This window comes from Nannospalax galili, unplaced genomic scaffold, assembly GCF_000622305.1.
Source record: "Nannospalax galili isolate Female #2095 unplaced genomic scaffold, S.galili_v1.0 scaffold146, whole genome shotgun sequence".
Lineage (NCBI taxonomy): Eukaryota > Metazoa > Chordata > Mammalia > Rodentia > Spalacidae > Nannospalax > Nannospalax galili.
The window spans coordinates 4,318,405-4,334,042 of NW_008357929.1; the positions used below are offsets into that span (position 1 = coordinate 4,318,405).

General features: G+C 41.9%; 1 protein-coding gene across 1 annotated transcript in view; it reads right to left on the minus strand.

The window, feature by feature from the left end:
- The window catches only part of Dnah9 (dynein axonemal heavy chain 9), a 430,757-nt gene that overhangs the window by 388,131 nt on the left and 26,988 nt on the right, over positions 1–15,638 (minus strand). Inside the window, exons 7-10 of the mRNA XM_008855701.3 lie at positions 10,079–10,246; positions 7,544–7,660; positions 3,607–3,757; positions 754–868 (exon numbers count right to left, since the gene is read on the minus strand). Of these exons, the coding sequence (XP_008853923.1) occupies positions 754–868; positions 3,607–3,757; positions 7,544–7,660; positions 10,079–10,246 (551 nt within the window). The remainder of the gene's footprint in view (positions 1–753; positions 869–3,606; positions 3,758–7,543; positions 7,661–10,078; positions 10,247–15,638) is intronic.

The following is a 15,638-nucleotide window of genomic DNA, read 5'->3' on the forward strand; positions in this document are numbered from 1 at the left end:
AGCTCAGATTCAGATTTAATGGGAGAGAGGTGAGGCCAGGAGGCAGATCTCTTAACAGGTATTCAAGGTGTTCTAACATGAGACTTTCACACCACACTCGGAAAATACTTATTTCCCAGTAGCCCCAGTGGAAAAGATTTTTTTTTTCCAAGAGAGAAATGTTGAAGGCCTCTCCCCAGTGCATGAAACCTCTGATCAGCTTTCTCCCCAGAAATGAACCCCATTTCCACGGAGGAGGAGCCTACATGTGGACAGCTAAGCCTTGGTAGACACTGAAGGCCCCTATGGTGATTTGAATGAGAATGTCCTTCATTTGGTGGCACTGGTTAGAGAAGGTCATGGAACCTTTAGGAGGTGTGGTCATGCTAGAGGAAGCGCGTCACTAGGGGGTTTTCAGAGTAGATAGCCACGTCCTGTTCCCAGTTTTCTTTCTCTGCTTTCTGTACCTGCTTGAAGATATGAGTGCTCAGCTTTCTACACTGGCTGCCTCTTGCCATGTTTGCTCCACCATAACGGACTCCTCCTTTTAGAGCCATAAGCCAAATAAACTCTTCCTTCTCTAAGTTGCTTCTCTAAGTTCATGGGGTTTTATCCCAGCAAAAGAAAAGTAACTAATACAGACCCATACCTCAGCCCAGATATACTGTCATTACCCATTTGAGTGATGGAAATCTAGTTCCTGGCTGAACACAGAAAGATAGACAAATGTTTTTCATATGTCAGGCAGGTGCCTTTCATGACTCAGATACTCACGGATGTGTGATGTGTGTGATGCTGCTGAAAGGACCCTTGATGCGCTGCCTCAGCTCCTGTGCCCAGCGGATGCCTCCAGCCATGGCGGGCATGTTCTTGTGCACAGGGGAGAATCCTGGAGACATGAACAGCCATACTGAAGAGGGTACAACATCAGGCTCCTCTACCCCATGAGAGCCTCCTTCAGTTACTCCAATGTTGCTGTATCTACCTCCAGATTGAAGTCACCCTGGACACATGTTGAGTCATGTGCTCTACTATAGAGACCTTGGGAGAACACAACGCTCAGAGGACTTGGGGCCCCTGCCTAATTGTTCTGATTGGATTGGTCATAGGGTTTTTTTTGTTTTGTTTTTGCTTCAGAGGGGCTCCCTAGAGCCCCAAATGGCCTGGAACTGGCTATGTAGAATAGGTTGACCTCAATCTCACAGAGATCCACCTGCCTCTAACTCCAGAGTGCTGGGATTAACGGTGTGTGCCACCATGATTGGGTCAGTCAGAGATACATTTTAGAAGTGATCAAGAGGATTTTACTTGTTTAGTAAGGGTTGAGAAAAATGCCTCAAACAGACAACTTCATTTCTCTGGGCCTCGGTTTTCTCCTCTGTAAGATGGGAATGATATCTCCCTTCCTTAATGACTCTCAGTGGCTTCACTGAGAATTCAATCAGGTTATGAATGGGACAAGTCATGAGAATTGTGAAGCACCTGGACATTATTACTTCAGTCTATACATTCAATTTTTTATTTATAAACAATTTTCAAGCTCTTGCAAATGGAAGATTACACCTAAAAACAAAACAAACCTCTCAGGGATGGTAACTGGAGGAGACACCTTGTTTACTGCACCACAAGCTCCTTGATCCCCGGTGTCTCATGCTTAGTCCAAGTCCATTAGTTTCATCTTGTTTTTTCTCCTGACGATAAAAATTCTAAGATGACCTTACTGACCTCCACCCTTGCATAAACCTCTGCTCTTTAAACGTGAGTAGAAACTGTGGCTAGAGAAAGTAGTCATGCTTCACACAGCTGACTAGAGCGCATCCTAAGTGGGCCTGGTCTTATCAGAGAGTAGTTTAAAAGCAGAGCACCAGCTGGTGGCAGAAGAGGAAGCCATTGCTTGTAAGCATTAGGGACTGAATGTACAATTGCTAGCCTGAAGACAGAGGAAGCTACATGCCTAAGGAATGGGGTGGCTTCTAGTCACTGGATGAGGCTCCTGGTTAGTGGCCAGCAAAGCCCTGGAGACCATAGCTGTTCCAAATTTACCAACAAGTATGAGCTTGGAAATTAATTTTTCCATTAGAATCTCAAGAAGTGAACTTGCCCTGGCTGACACCAGTTTTAGCCTTGTGCTACTGAACTGAGGTTGCAAACACACCATGCTGGACTTTTGTCCTCAGAACTGTGAGTTGAAAGATTGCCATAAGTCACCATGCTTGTGAACATTTGCTATACAGCAGTAGAAAAGCAGCATGGCAAAATGGGGCACGATGATGCAAATCTGCAATCCAGCACTGGGGAGGTGGAAGCAGGAGGAACAGGAATACAAGGCCAGCCTTGGCTACATGAGACCCTGCCTCAGAAAAGGAAAAAAAGGAAAGAAACAGAAAATACAGCACCTGAAGATGTTTGCATGTAAGAAGTCATAAAGATGAGCCAGGCATGTTGATATACCTGTAATCTGGCAGTTGGGAGACAGAAGCAGGGGGGACTGTGAGTTCAAGGCCAACTTGCGCTACCTAGTGAGATCCTATGCCCAAAACTCAAAATTATTGTGAGGACAGTCTCATAAAGTTTAACTAACAGCTTTCATGAGAATGACTTCCTCAGAGGATGTCTTAATGACTGTTATGAAACTATAATCACAGTGGTCCTGTAACTCAGCTATCTTTACAATTTTAATTCCCGTTGCTTGAATAATGATTTCCTGATTTCTTAACATGGTGTTCAGAGCTCTTTTCACTCTGACCCCATGCTCCATGGTGGACCTGATCTCACTTTCCATATGTCACATGGGAAAACCATGTGTCTTCATGGTCACAAACAGTTCTAGCTGGTCATTGCCCACATTTCCCTATGTCTTTGGCTCTGAGGCTTTTGTCTCTCCTTTGCTGTCAGTCCCTCAACTTTCAGGGCTCAGCTCAACACCATCTTATCCATCAACCCACCTTGGAACTTATCAGCACAGTCCTTTTGTTACTACTCTTCTTAACCGGAGTGAAGTGTGGCTCATGTGCTGTGACCAATCACTTTCAGTGTTTATTGTTATCTCTTACTCAGATCCTCCAATTATATACAGCACTCATAAATGAGCTTTGCATATAGCAAAGACTCAAGAAATGCATGTGAAACTGAAATAAACTTGTGTTTGATTTTCAAACACCAAAGACAGAGCATCCAACTAATAAAAACTAGAGATGTCACACCTCTGCAAAGAGACTGTCCTTTGTCAGGTTGCAGCTGGTTCCTCTCCAAGAAGCACAATTGTTATGGCAGTGGAACGGGTGGGAACTTTACTCAGGCATGTAAAAATCTATGTGATTAATTGTGATTGCTGATTAATTAGTGTGGCAACATGATTCAGTCAACTCATTCATGCCAAGGCCACGATTGACCAGTGATGATCAAGATTACACAGGTCTGGGTCACCCTGGTAATCTGAGCCCCAGACACAAGGAAATACATTTAACGAACTCTACAATCACCCAAGCACAAAAGACAGTTCTTGTTGTTGTTGGAGAATGTCATGGATCCACATCTCGATCCTTAACAAACAAGCAGGAGATATGTGCATTCTGCCCTACCCAGTAACAGAACCTGCTCCTTGTAGTCTCTTGGCAACCTGCCTACCATGTTCTGCCTCATCCCGGATGTGCTGACTGTAGATGATCCTCACGGCATCCAGGTCTCTGCTGAACATTTGGATGAGGACCAGGTATTTATGTGATGTATCCTGTGCTACCAGGGGTCTTTCAAGAAGGTTTCCTGCTATGTCTAGCAGCTGTAGAGAGGGCAGAGAATCAGGACACACATTAACCTTTCCAAGGTTACAGAAATCCCATTTCCTGGTTTTCCCTACTAGGCATGCAATACAAGATGGATGGCCATTCGTTATGGCAGAACTCCAGCAATTAACATAGAGTGCAGACATTTGTAATCTTTTCCTTCCCTCCTTTCTTTGCTTCTTAGTTGTTTTATAGAGATGGGGTGGGTGTTGGTTTTATGAGATCAGTTCTCACTGTGTAGCCTAGGCTTGATCCTCCTGCCTCTGTCTTCCTGGGATTCCATGTGTGTACCAACATACCTAGTTTCTCCTTCACTCTGCTGGGTTACCAGGTTTTCTTCTGCGGTAGGGATCTAAATAAAAAGAAAACTAAAGATGCCAGCAAGGAGTACTGAGCTATATAATAAAGACATGACACAGAGGAAGGTGCTGATCAATGAGGTAGAATGAAAGAGGTGAAGTGGTGCAGTTGGGAGAATTCAAATGAGGGCTGGAATTTGAGAATGGGGTTAAGAAAAGAGTTTCAGGAAGCAGCTGCCCTGACAAAGGGACGGTGGACAATTTGACTATTTTCTTGGACATTAAATCTGCCCTAGCCCTTAATCAGCAGAATCCATTTAATGACTTTCCAGAATCATGGAATCCATTTAATGACTTTCTTGGGGGATGGAGAGATGACTCAGCAGTTAAGAGCATTTGCTGCTCTTCCAGAGGACCTGGGTTCAGTTCCCAGCACCTACATGGTGGCTATAATCTTCCATAAATTCAGTTCTGAGGGATCCAATGCCCTTTTCTGGCCTCCATGGGCATTGCATGCACGTGGTGTACTTATATACATGCAGGTAAAATATACTCACAAAAGAAGAGAGAGAGAGAGAGAGAGAGAGAGAGAGAGAGAGAGAGAGAGAGAGAGAGAATAAATGACTTCTTTCTTCCTGGATTGTGTTTCATTGATTGTGATGCTGCCTGAGGCGCGGCCACACAGGCCTTCATTGCATTAGGATACACCAACACCCTGCTTCTAAACCTGCTTCCATTATAACCTCTCACTGTAGTCCCTTCAAGTCAGAGGTTAACAAAACCTGACCAGTGCATGGCTGAAGTTAGTCCACGACCTTGGTGTAGGGAATATTTTCCAAAAGGGCTTTAAAAAATAATAAAGAAGAATTTGTGACAGAGAACATATATGCACATGGTCTAAATATTTATTCTGTGAGTCTTTGAAGAAAAAAAATTGCCATTTCTTGCTTTAAGTCAATGAGCATGAAAGGCAAAGTGCCACGATTATATCCATATATCCTAAATCTGGAAGCCAGTAGGCCCTATGTGTCTGAACCTCAGGCTCTTTCTGTCACCAGCTCAGAGGCTCAGAATTTGAGATGGTTCTGGAAGTTCTGGGTCTCCAGGCCATGTCATGGGGAATGGCTAAGTACAGAGAACAGGCAGTAGGTGGAGGTACAGCCTACATGGGGCCGGGGGGTTTCCCAGGACAGGCAGCTGGAAGTTTTTCCTTAATGATTGTAGGCACATGTTGAGATTAGATGAAAGTGCTGAGTATTCTCCATGGAACACTGTAGGGGCAGATTTCCTCAGTAACATCACCCAGATGCCTAATAGGAAGTAGCTCCTCTTTTGTGTGTGTGTGTGTGTGTGTGTGTGTGTGTGTGTGTGTGTGCTTATATGTGTAATATGTGTCTATGTGTGCATTTCTGTATGTGTGTGTGCAAGTGTGCATCTATGTGTTTGTGTATGCATGTGGAGGCCAGAGGACAACCTCAGATGATATTTCCTAGGTGCTGTCCACCATTTTTTTGAGACAGACTTTAAAATGTCTCATTGGACTGGAATTTGCCAAGTGGGCTAGGCTGGCTGGCCAGTGAGCCCTAGGGATCCACTTGTCTCTGCCTGCTCAGCACTAGGATTGCAAGCCCACATCACAATGCTTTTTTAGAATTAATGTGGACTCTGGGGCTTGAACTCAGGTCCTTGTACTTACAAAAGAAACACTTTACTAACTGAGCTAGTTCCCCCAGCCTGAGAAAGTAGATCCTCTCTGATGGAGGTGTAAGAGAAGTATTCTTCACTGTGTTCTGTGGCTCAAATCTCCTGTTGAGAATACTAAGACTGGGGACTGATGGACCAGTGTGGCCAGCTTGCACAGCTGACTCAGGATCTTTAGCTTCAATAAACCCTGGCCACAACATCCAAGCTATATGTGTTAGATAGCTTTAGTTGTCAACTTGACACAAGCAACGACATGCAGTCATTTCAAAGGCAGAGTGATGAAGATGTCATGATGCATAAGCATCCTCAGAATCATAGATGCCTAGAGAGATTCCTAGGATGGTAGTTGGGCAATCTCAGCACATAAACAGGGTTTGTGATGGCTAATCTTAATTGTCAACTTGACATACCTGGGAAGAGGGAACCTCAATAGAAGGACTGCCACCATCAGAGTGGTCTGTGGGTATGTGAAGGGGTGATTTTCTTGATTGACAATTGATGTAGGAGGACCCAGCCTACTGTAAGGATATCATCTCTAGGCAGGTGGGCCTGGGCTATATAGGAAAGATATCTGAATGTGAGCTTGGGAGGAAGTCACTCTGCAGCATTTCTCCATGGTCTCTGCTTCAGTTCCTGCCTCCAGGTACCTGCCTTGAGTTCCTACTCTGGCTTCCCTCAGTGATGAGCTATTACTTGGAAATATAAGATAAGAAAACTCTTTCTAATAGAAGTTGCTTTTGGTTCTGGTTTTTATCACAACAATAGAAAAAGCAAACTAGTACAGAGTTGGAGCATCACAAATCATCTGGGTGGTGAGTCCCACTCAACCATGAAAGTTAGAGGTACATAGGACCATTCTGTGGACACGTGGAAACCCTTTCCTTGGAATTAGTACACATGTTTGAAGAGGGAATCCTGAAGTCTTAGTAAGTGAGTTATGAAACAGCAGGTGGTTATTAAACATTTTATACATACACACAATAGCAAATGGAACCTGGCACACTTGGACTATTTAATATTCTAGAATAGCATAGATTTGCCCATCTAGGGTTTAAGTCTCTTTTACAATTATCCTACAAGTCATTTAGTCTCTGTTTGGACATTTTCAGTGACTGGAAACTTAAGTACTTGTCAAGAAAGTCCATTTCATCTTGAACAGCTTCAACATAAATCTCTTTTCTCTATTGAATCAACATGTCCCTCCTGGTAGCTTTCTCCTGACTCAAATCCTTAAGGCGTTACTCCTCCACGCAGTATTCAGGAGACCTGTCATATTTTCCAGTACCCGAGTCTCACTACCCAGCATTCCCAACTGTGCAGCTGCTTACACCTTATTGTCCCAAGCCTTCCCTCTATACACTTCCTACCAGCTGATGTGGGTGAGTTAGAGCACCAGTCATTCCATTCCACTCACTGGATCCTGTAAGCCATATCTTTGCAAGTGCTTTGCTCTAGGATGAGTCAACCCAGCTTCAGTGGCTAAACAGCCTTGGTACTGCTGTGGTTCTGGAATAGTAACCACAGTAGGCTTTCTTACTCCTAATGGGGACTCTCTTATAGAGGATTGGTGCCTAAAAAGAGCACTGTTGTTTTTAAAGCATTTTTATACTCTCAGAAGAGCATGAGTGATCTTCCTGAAAAGCCCAATTCTGCACCAATTCCCCCACCCTAGGACACTTTCAGGAAGAAAATAGGAGAATATACCTGCCATCCTTTCACAAGCACTAAGGGCGGGGGAGGGGAACGACACAGGAGGGGAACCTGCCCCATTGTACCAACCTTAAATGCATGCTCTACATCAGGTATATCATCAAAAGCTTGAATCAAGATAGTCCCCAGTCTACGATCAAGGTCTTCTACTTTCTGGTTAAATTCAGAGATGTCATTTTCAAATTCCTAAGGAAACATCATCACATGTACATAAGAAAATCATGATTTTCCTGAAAGCCAAACCTACTGTACTGGGCTATGAACCTTTATATTTGAATCAGTCATACAAAGATTTATTTTAATTCTCTAAACCACACCATGAAAGTATAGCACTCTGGGAAAAATGGCAGCGTGAGTCAAACATAGAGTTGGCCTCCCTTCACCTCCCTTTCTGTGCCCCTCTCTTCTACATCACAGAGTCAGCTCATACCCTCCAAATCTATCTCAGCAGCAACAGTCCTAGAATTACTACCTATTTGCCTTCCTCCCCCAAGTAAATATCCAATTCTTTTCAGTATAGCCAAACTAATCTAATCCTTTGGAGGAAAGTAAACTAATTAAGTGAATATACACTATTACTTTCAAAAACACCTTACTTGGTTAAGACAGCAATTAGAGTTTGTTCCTAAGCTTGCTAAATCTAGCAAATAAAAGCACAGTGTATCCAGTTAAATCTGAGTTGCAGATAAACAATGATTTTTTAAAATATAAAAGTATGTTTTAATTATTGTACTTTATCTGGCAACCCTCTACTCAGAATGTAGCAATGTTCAGGAAAACTTTGTTAACTCTGTAATTTGTGCAATTACTATTTGTTATTATTGTTTTACAATAGTAATGCATGTTCTTTATTTACTTTTAAAATATTTACTTATTTTTATTTATGTGTATATGTGTCTGTATGTGTACACATGAGTGCAGGTGCCTGCAGAGACCAGAAGAGGGCATAGGATCCCCTGGTGCTGGAGTTACAGTGGGTTGTGAACTCTCTGACGTGGGTGCTGGGAACCAAACTCAGGTCCTATGGAAGAGCAGCCAGTGCTTGCTCTTGACAACTGAGCCATCTCTCTAGCCCCCACATATTTTTATTTTAAAAGATAAAATAAAGGGGCTGGAGGGATGGCTCAGCAGTTGAGAACACTGGTTGTTCTAGCAGAAGACCCAGGTTTGAATCCCAGCACCCACATGGCAGCTAACAACTGTCCGTAACTCTAGTCCCAGGGGATCCAACAGTCTCTTCTGACCTCTGCAGGCTGCAGGACACGGGTGCACTTACCTACATGCAGGCAATACACGCATACACACAAAATAAAAAATAAAATAAATTTTTAAATAAAAGGTAAAGTAGCAAACCAGTACAGTTCTACTTTCCAACTACATTGACATTGGGTGTCGTGGTGTATTTTCTAATATATGTATTATACCAGTCCATGGGACTTTGTTTTATTATATGGTTGCAAACACATTATACATACACATACTATATATTGCTCTATATAATACATATCTTGTTTTGTAATCCATCTTCCTTTTTTCCTTTTCTACTTTCAACTAATAGAAGTTTTAGAAGGTGGTGACCCCACCAACTAAGATCTCCCTGGTTCTTGAAAGTGCTCAGAACAGATTCCTGCCCTGATTTTATTCTTTTCCTTTCTGTATTTCTTCTTCTGTAATTCTACCTCTTTTTTTTTCAGGAGATTCTATCCCTTCTTTCCATGGTAGCAGTTTATTTTTCTCTGGTGCTTTTGAGCTCACAGGTCTTGGCTTTGGGGAGACTCTTGAGTGAGACCTGGTCTCTGTGTCCCAACCTTGGAAAATGTATTCTAGCCTATACTTCAATAGGCTTCCCCTATCCTTCCTAGAGCTACTAATAAACTACCAGTGTGCCTGCCCTTAGCGATCTGTGTGAGAAGCTTAAAATGTCTTTCCAACCTTACTGAGGTATAATTGGTAAAACTGTGTATGTTTAAAATACAGAATACTGTTTTGATATATGTCCCCACCAATGAATGATCAAAGCAATGGAGGGAATTGACATACCCACCACCTCATAGAGCTAACATTTTCTTCACTGTGTGTGTGTGCCCTTAAAATCTACCTTATTAGCAAATTCCAAGCACACAATATAGTATTGTTAACTATTCTGATCATATTGTTCACTAGATTTGTAGAAATCATTTATTCTGCATAAATGAAACTTTGTATCCCTTGGCCAACTCCTCCCTGATTTCCCCTCCCTCTAACCCAGTGACAAGGTCTATTCTAGTCTGTTTCTATGAATTGGACAATTTGACTGAGATTCCATGTACAAATGAGGTCATACAGTATTTGTCTTTCTGCCACTGTCTATTTTACTCAGTTTAAACTTTTGATGCCATAGGATGGCCACTGCTTCCACTGATTCCTCAGGGCCGTAATCCTGGGTGTTATTTAGTCATAACTCTGGGGCAGTTAGTGGTTGGAAAAGGTCCTTTATATCTTTCTCCTTGCACATGGAATGAATAGGGTTTTTCTAAAAGACAAGGAAGAATAATTTCTTAGGCCTTTCGCTAGGGGCAACTGAGAAAGGGGCAAGGCTTGCAGTTCAGCCCTTCCAAGTCCTACCGTGCTCTGGGGGTCCAAGCAGTTGTAGGAGCATTCCGAGAAGACTTTGTACATCTCCTGAAACTCCTCATGCATTTGCTGGACCTGCTGACTCAGGACGTTCCCTCGGATGCCACTGAACTCAAGCCTTTCCAGCTTGCTGAAGTCCAAGGCTGTCTTCATCAGATCCTATGGGGACAAATCACAGAAGAGTTAAAAGATTCATCTTTGCCATTCTCTTAACAACCAGGTGGGAGGTGTTAGAAATCATAGCAGTAGTGCTTGCTTAAGAAAATGAGACACCTGATTAGTTTTATAACCTTATTATTAGATTGGACTGGTAAAAAAATAATTCTGGGGTAAACTCTGTAACAAAACAAAGAAAAAATACAGATAAAGTGGACTCACAGAAGCCAAAATAAACAAACAAACAGTAAAATGGGGGCTTCAACATTTTTTAGTGTTCTGGGATAAGTTATAAAAGATAACAAATTATTAATGTGGTTGGTGAGTTTAGCATTGATTTTTATTTAAAAAAATTCAAGTCAGGTATAGTGGCATGCCTGTAGTCCCAGCATTTGGGAGTTGGAGACAGGAGGATCCAAGGTCAATCTTGGGTACATAGTGAATTTGAGGCGAACTGTTTTAGAGAATAGAAACACAAATTAGACCCTGCAAGCAACCTGAGGATCAATCAAAGGGTAACACTAGCTATCTTTGCTACTCCTTCCGCCAAGGAAAGAACCCTAATCTGTAGAGTCGTTGGCATGTGGAATAACAGAGTAGTTACTGACATCTTTATTTGGGGTTTCTCTACCTGGTGCAGAATTACAGTAACATTCCAGGACATGGTGGTATGAGCCAACTGAGCAAGTGCCGGCCAAGGACCAAGGCGGGTGTCAGCACACAGCATGTAGTGCTGTCACTGTTGATATGGCTTCATCCTACCTATGCTCAGAATTAAATGGCATGTGAGTGACACAGTCCAGAAGCCTTGGGGACCAGTCCCTCCCTAGTCTATGGAAGCCATATCACCTCTAATAGTTCAAAAGCCTTTTGAGAGTGTCAAACAGGGAAGACTGAATTTGTCCCACTTGAGTGCCTGTATAAAATCACAAACCTCCAAATCAGGATGTGCTTGCTGTCAGGACTTTCAATCTACGTACATGTCACTTCCACAGAAGAGAGAAGGAAAAGTTACAGGATGTCATTGTGCAAACAGTTTTGAGAACCTCTGGGAAGGACCCTCCACCATGAAGAGCTTGGAAGGGCAAGAGCAGAGCACAGTGCCAGATCAAAGCTATGAAACAGCAGGGCCTGGTTCAGCCCCCAGGCCTTCCCATGCCAGTGGTCACTGCCACTGGCAGCACGTCCAGCAGCAGCAACAGGGACACTGCAGTGGTGAGGAGTGGCCGACTTCCCATGCTTTGCTGGGGACTAACCATGTAGCCTCAGGCAGCCATTCAGCAGTACCTCATGCTGGGCCATGGTCAGCAGAAAGCAACGGAAGAGGGTAGAGCAGGGCAAAGACATCAGGAAGGAAGAGAAGATGGACGGCAGAGCCAGGGTCACTGCCACTTTGGTAGAGGCTGAAAATGCTAGGATTTAGGTCAGTGGAAGAACACTGTAGAGCATGGTGAAGTCCTGGGCTACAGCCCAGGTATCAGAAAAGGGAGGAAGAAAGAAACATACTAGAAGAAAACATGCAGAAATACTTCAATATATCAGTATAGGCAGCAGGTTTTTGGACGATACCCCCAAAGCAAAGGAAATAAAGTAAAAGTAGATTAAGAGGGATGTATCAGATTCCTAAGCTTCCACAGAGCCAGACAATGAAGCCAGTTAAGCAACTCATGAGTGAAGAGTGTGTTTGTAAGTGTCAGCTGATGAGGAATTAGTATCCAAAATATATAAGGAACTTGAAAAACTCAGTAACCAAAAGTCAAATAACCCAACTAAAAGTGGGGCATGAATAAACACTCTTTGAAAAAAGAATTTCAACAGACTAATAAATTCATAAAATAACGCGCGACATAACTAGCTGCCAAGGAAATGCAAGTAAAAACCACAATGAGAGGGAGCTGGAGAGATGGCTTAGACAGTGACATTTTGGTCTTGCAGAAGACCAGAGTTTGATTCTCCATATCCACATGAAGGCTCACAACCATCTATAACTCTAGTTGCAGGGGATCCAACACCCTCTTCTGGCTTTTAAGGACACCAGGGACACATGTGGTGTACATGCATACAAAACACTCATATACATAAAGTTAAAAAATAAATCTTTGAAAAAATGAGATTTCTCACTACAGTTAGAATGGTTGGTTTTAAAAAGACAAAAAGTAATAAATGCTGGTGAAGTAATTATTAAAACTACTATAGAGAACTGTATGGAGGTTCATCAAGAAACTAAAAATAGCTCTACCACATGACCCAGCTAGTCCCTTGTGGGTATGTACCCCCCCAAAAAAAATAATTTCAACATATCAAAGAGACACCTGCTCTCCCATATTTGTCAGTGCACTATTTACACTAAGACATGGATCAGACCTTCATGCCCATCAGCTATGCCCATGAATGGGTATATTAAATGTGTTGTTAAGAGCAATGCTATCCTATCATTTGTGACAAAATCAATGGATCTGGAGGATGTATGTTAATAGAAATAAGTCAGATGCAAAAAGATAAATAAAGGCATGTTTTCTCACATGCAGATGTTGAAAAGTCAATCAAAAAGTATAATAGTGATTACTAGAGACTGGGAGTGTTGGAGCAAGGGGAAAGAGTGGAAGTTAGATAAGGCACAGAATCAGGTAGGCATACAGGCCTTGTGCTCTATAGCACAGTGAGGGTAGTTCACCTTAACCCATCACACATTTGATAAAGAACTAGAAGGGGATGGGGTCAAAGGCTCCCACACAGAGCAATGAGAAGATGGAAACATTAATTGCCCTGTTTTGTTCTGTACATATTGCCTAACATACTGAAATATCACAGTATGATTCATAAATATACAAAGTAGTTATATGTCAGTCAGAAAAAATTTTTTAATGTTTAAGGAGACACTACCTATTTTGATTTGATCATCATACTGTATACATATGACAAATTATTACAACAGTTTCCCATAAATTTGCACAATTAAAATAATGATAAAAATTCCCAAAAATACGTTCAACTTTTTATATTGTGCCTGGTGGCACACTGTAACTCTAGGAATCAGAAGACGAGGCAGGAGAATTATGAGTTCAAGGTCAGCCTAGATTATATAGGGAGACCCAGTCTCAAACAAACAAAAATGTTCAAATGTGTATTCTGAGAAAGGAACAAATGGATTTTATTTAAATTAAATTGACTTCAACAGTAATTCAAATCTCTTACAAGCTGTTTAGTTGTAGAGGTTTTTACAGGAAAAAACATTTGTACTATGGAATATTACCTTGGTAGTCATTCTTCACAATTGCGTGGATGTCAATTTCAATTCTTAGCAAATACTCTCTAACCACTTTAAAAGACAGATACATCTTGATGTGTTTGGTTATATCAGAAAATGAGATGATAATTTTATTATATCATTTTATTTTTCTAGAAGACATGAAGCATGATCCTATGTGGTCATGGGAAGTGTTTTATCTTTTATCTAATCTGTCAATCAAGGAATCAGACAAATTTTAATCATTTTATTTTTGGAAGAAGTCTAGTCACTGAAAACAATATTTACATTATTTTGTTTAACTTAGCAAACACATGGATGAGACATTCATTTGGGGTCTCTGTGATGGCTAATCTTGGTTGTCAACTTGACTGGATCTGGAATTAACTGAAATGAGAGAGACGGTTTTTGCTCAGATTATCTGAAGCCTGAGGACCCACCAAAAATGTGAGTGTTACCTTGTAACAGCAGCTCATATAAAAGGCCACGGCAGAAGGGAGCTTTGCTTCTTGCCTGCTTGCCTTCTCTCTCACTGGAAACTTCATCTTGTCGCTGTGGTGTTCCTCTGCTGATAGCAGAACCAACTTCTTCGGATTCCAGTGTAGACTGAAGACCTCCAGGAATCTTTCAGGCCTTCAGCGCCAGTTCTTCGTGGACTGAAGAGCTACTGGATTCTCAGCTTCTCCAGTATGAAGACAGCCTTGTTGGACTATCTGAACTCTATTCTGTAAGCCAATCTAACCCCCCCCAATATATATATATATTCATTTAATTAGTTATGTTTCTTTAGAGAACCCTGACTAGTGCAGGCTCATTTCAAGGTTTTAGGGCTTTCCTTCAACTCTTTTCAGAAGGACACCCCCTCCGTACTTTCCCCCAGCATCATCTGTCCTCTTCTTCTGCTTGAGTTTTCTCCAGGGCTCTTATTATACTCTGGCATGATATTACTTAACATTATACTATGATATTTACTTATTTTCTATCCATATTTCCCACAAGGTTGCAAGTACTCGAAGGTACCCCAGTATTCCCAGTGCCTGGGCACATGCTTGATGCTGAACAAGTCTTTGCTGAACGAAGACATAACCATTGTGCTTTGACTTAACTACTCTGAATCCAGCAGAAAGTAACAGGATGGCAGACATGACTGCTGAGGAGTAGTTATGAAAACAAGGAAAATTAGGTGAGCAAGCAAAAGCAGAGAGTGGGCTCTTTGTCACTGGATGGGTTCCAGAGTAGGATGTGTTGTGGACGGCACTAGGGAAATGATTTGCTGTGACTACAGACACTGCTACTATCTTTGATTCTTGTTATTTGGATGTGTACTTTTGGCACAGCTCACTTAAATGTCCTCAAATGACAGTTGAAAGGCAAATTTAAGGGGTTTAAATATATGTATTTTTTAATTTTTACAAAAACTTTATTGAGAATTTCAAACATGCATATAAGGTATTTCGATCCAATCCATGTCCACTTCCTCCCCTCCAACATTCCCCCCTCTGAAGAGGTAACCCTAAAATCTTTTGAGGATTGGATACAAGCTCCCAAATACTTTTGACATTTTTGGCCTTTGGAACAGAGTATGTTGTTAAGAGGCCCAAAGACATTGTGAGTTTTAGCCAAGAAACTGGTTACTTTTCTTTAGGGTCTTTTACCCTAACTGCCTAGCCAATTCCTAACTCCTGTTCTTATCACACCATCCTTGAAGAGGTTACCCAAACTGCTGACAGGGAATCTGGACGCAGACCACTCTGGCTTCTTCCATGCTGAACAGAGATGTAGGGTGAGACAATTGGCGTACCCCTTAAGTGGGTACTGTCTAAAAGACCCAAATTGCCTAACTCTTAACTGTAGGGAGAAAAGAAAGTCCTTGACTGGTGAATAGGAAATGTGAAGGAGAAGTAAAGGCAAGAGTAATTAGCATTCCAAGTTCTGGACAGGGAACTAGAAAAAAGTCAGAACAGGGCAATTTTCAAATGTTCATATGAGAGTCCATTGGAATTTCTTGATAAGGGCTTCCAAAAGCATCCGTCTATTGGGTTCCTCCTCATTTTTCTGTCTTCCAAGGCTAGATTCTAGAGCAATGGATTCAGGATTTGCTTTCAGGTATTTTGATAGCTGTTGGAGTGGTTAGAATCAGTGTCAGTT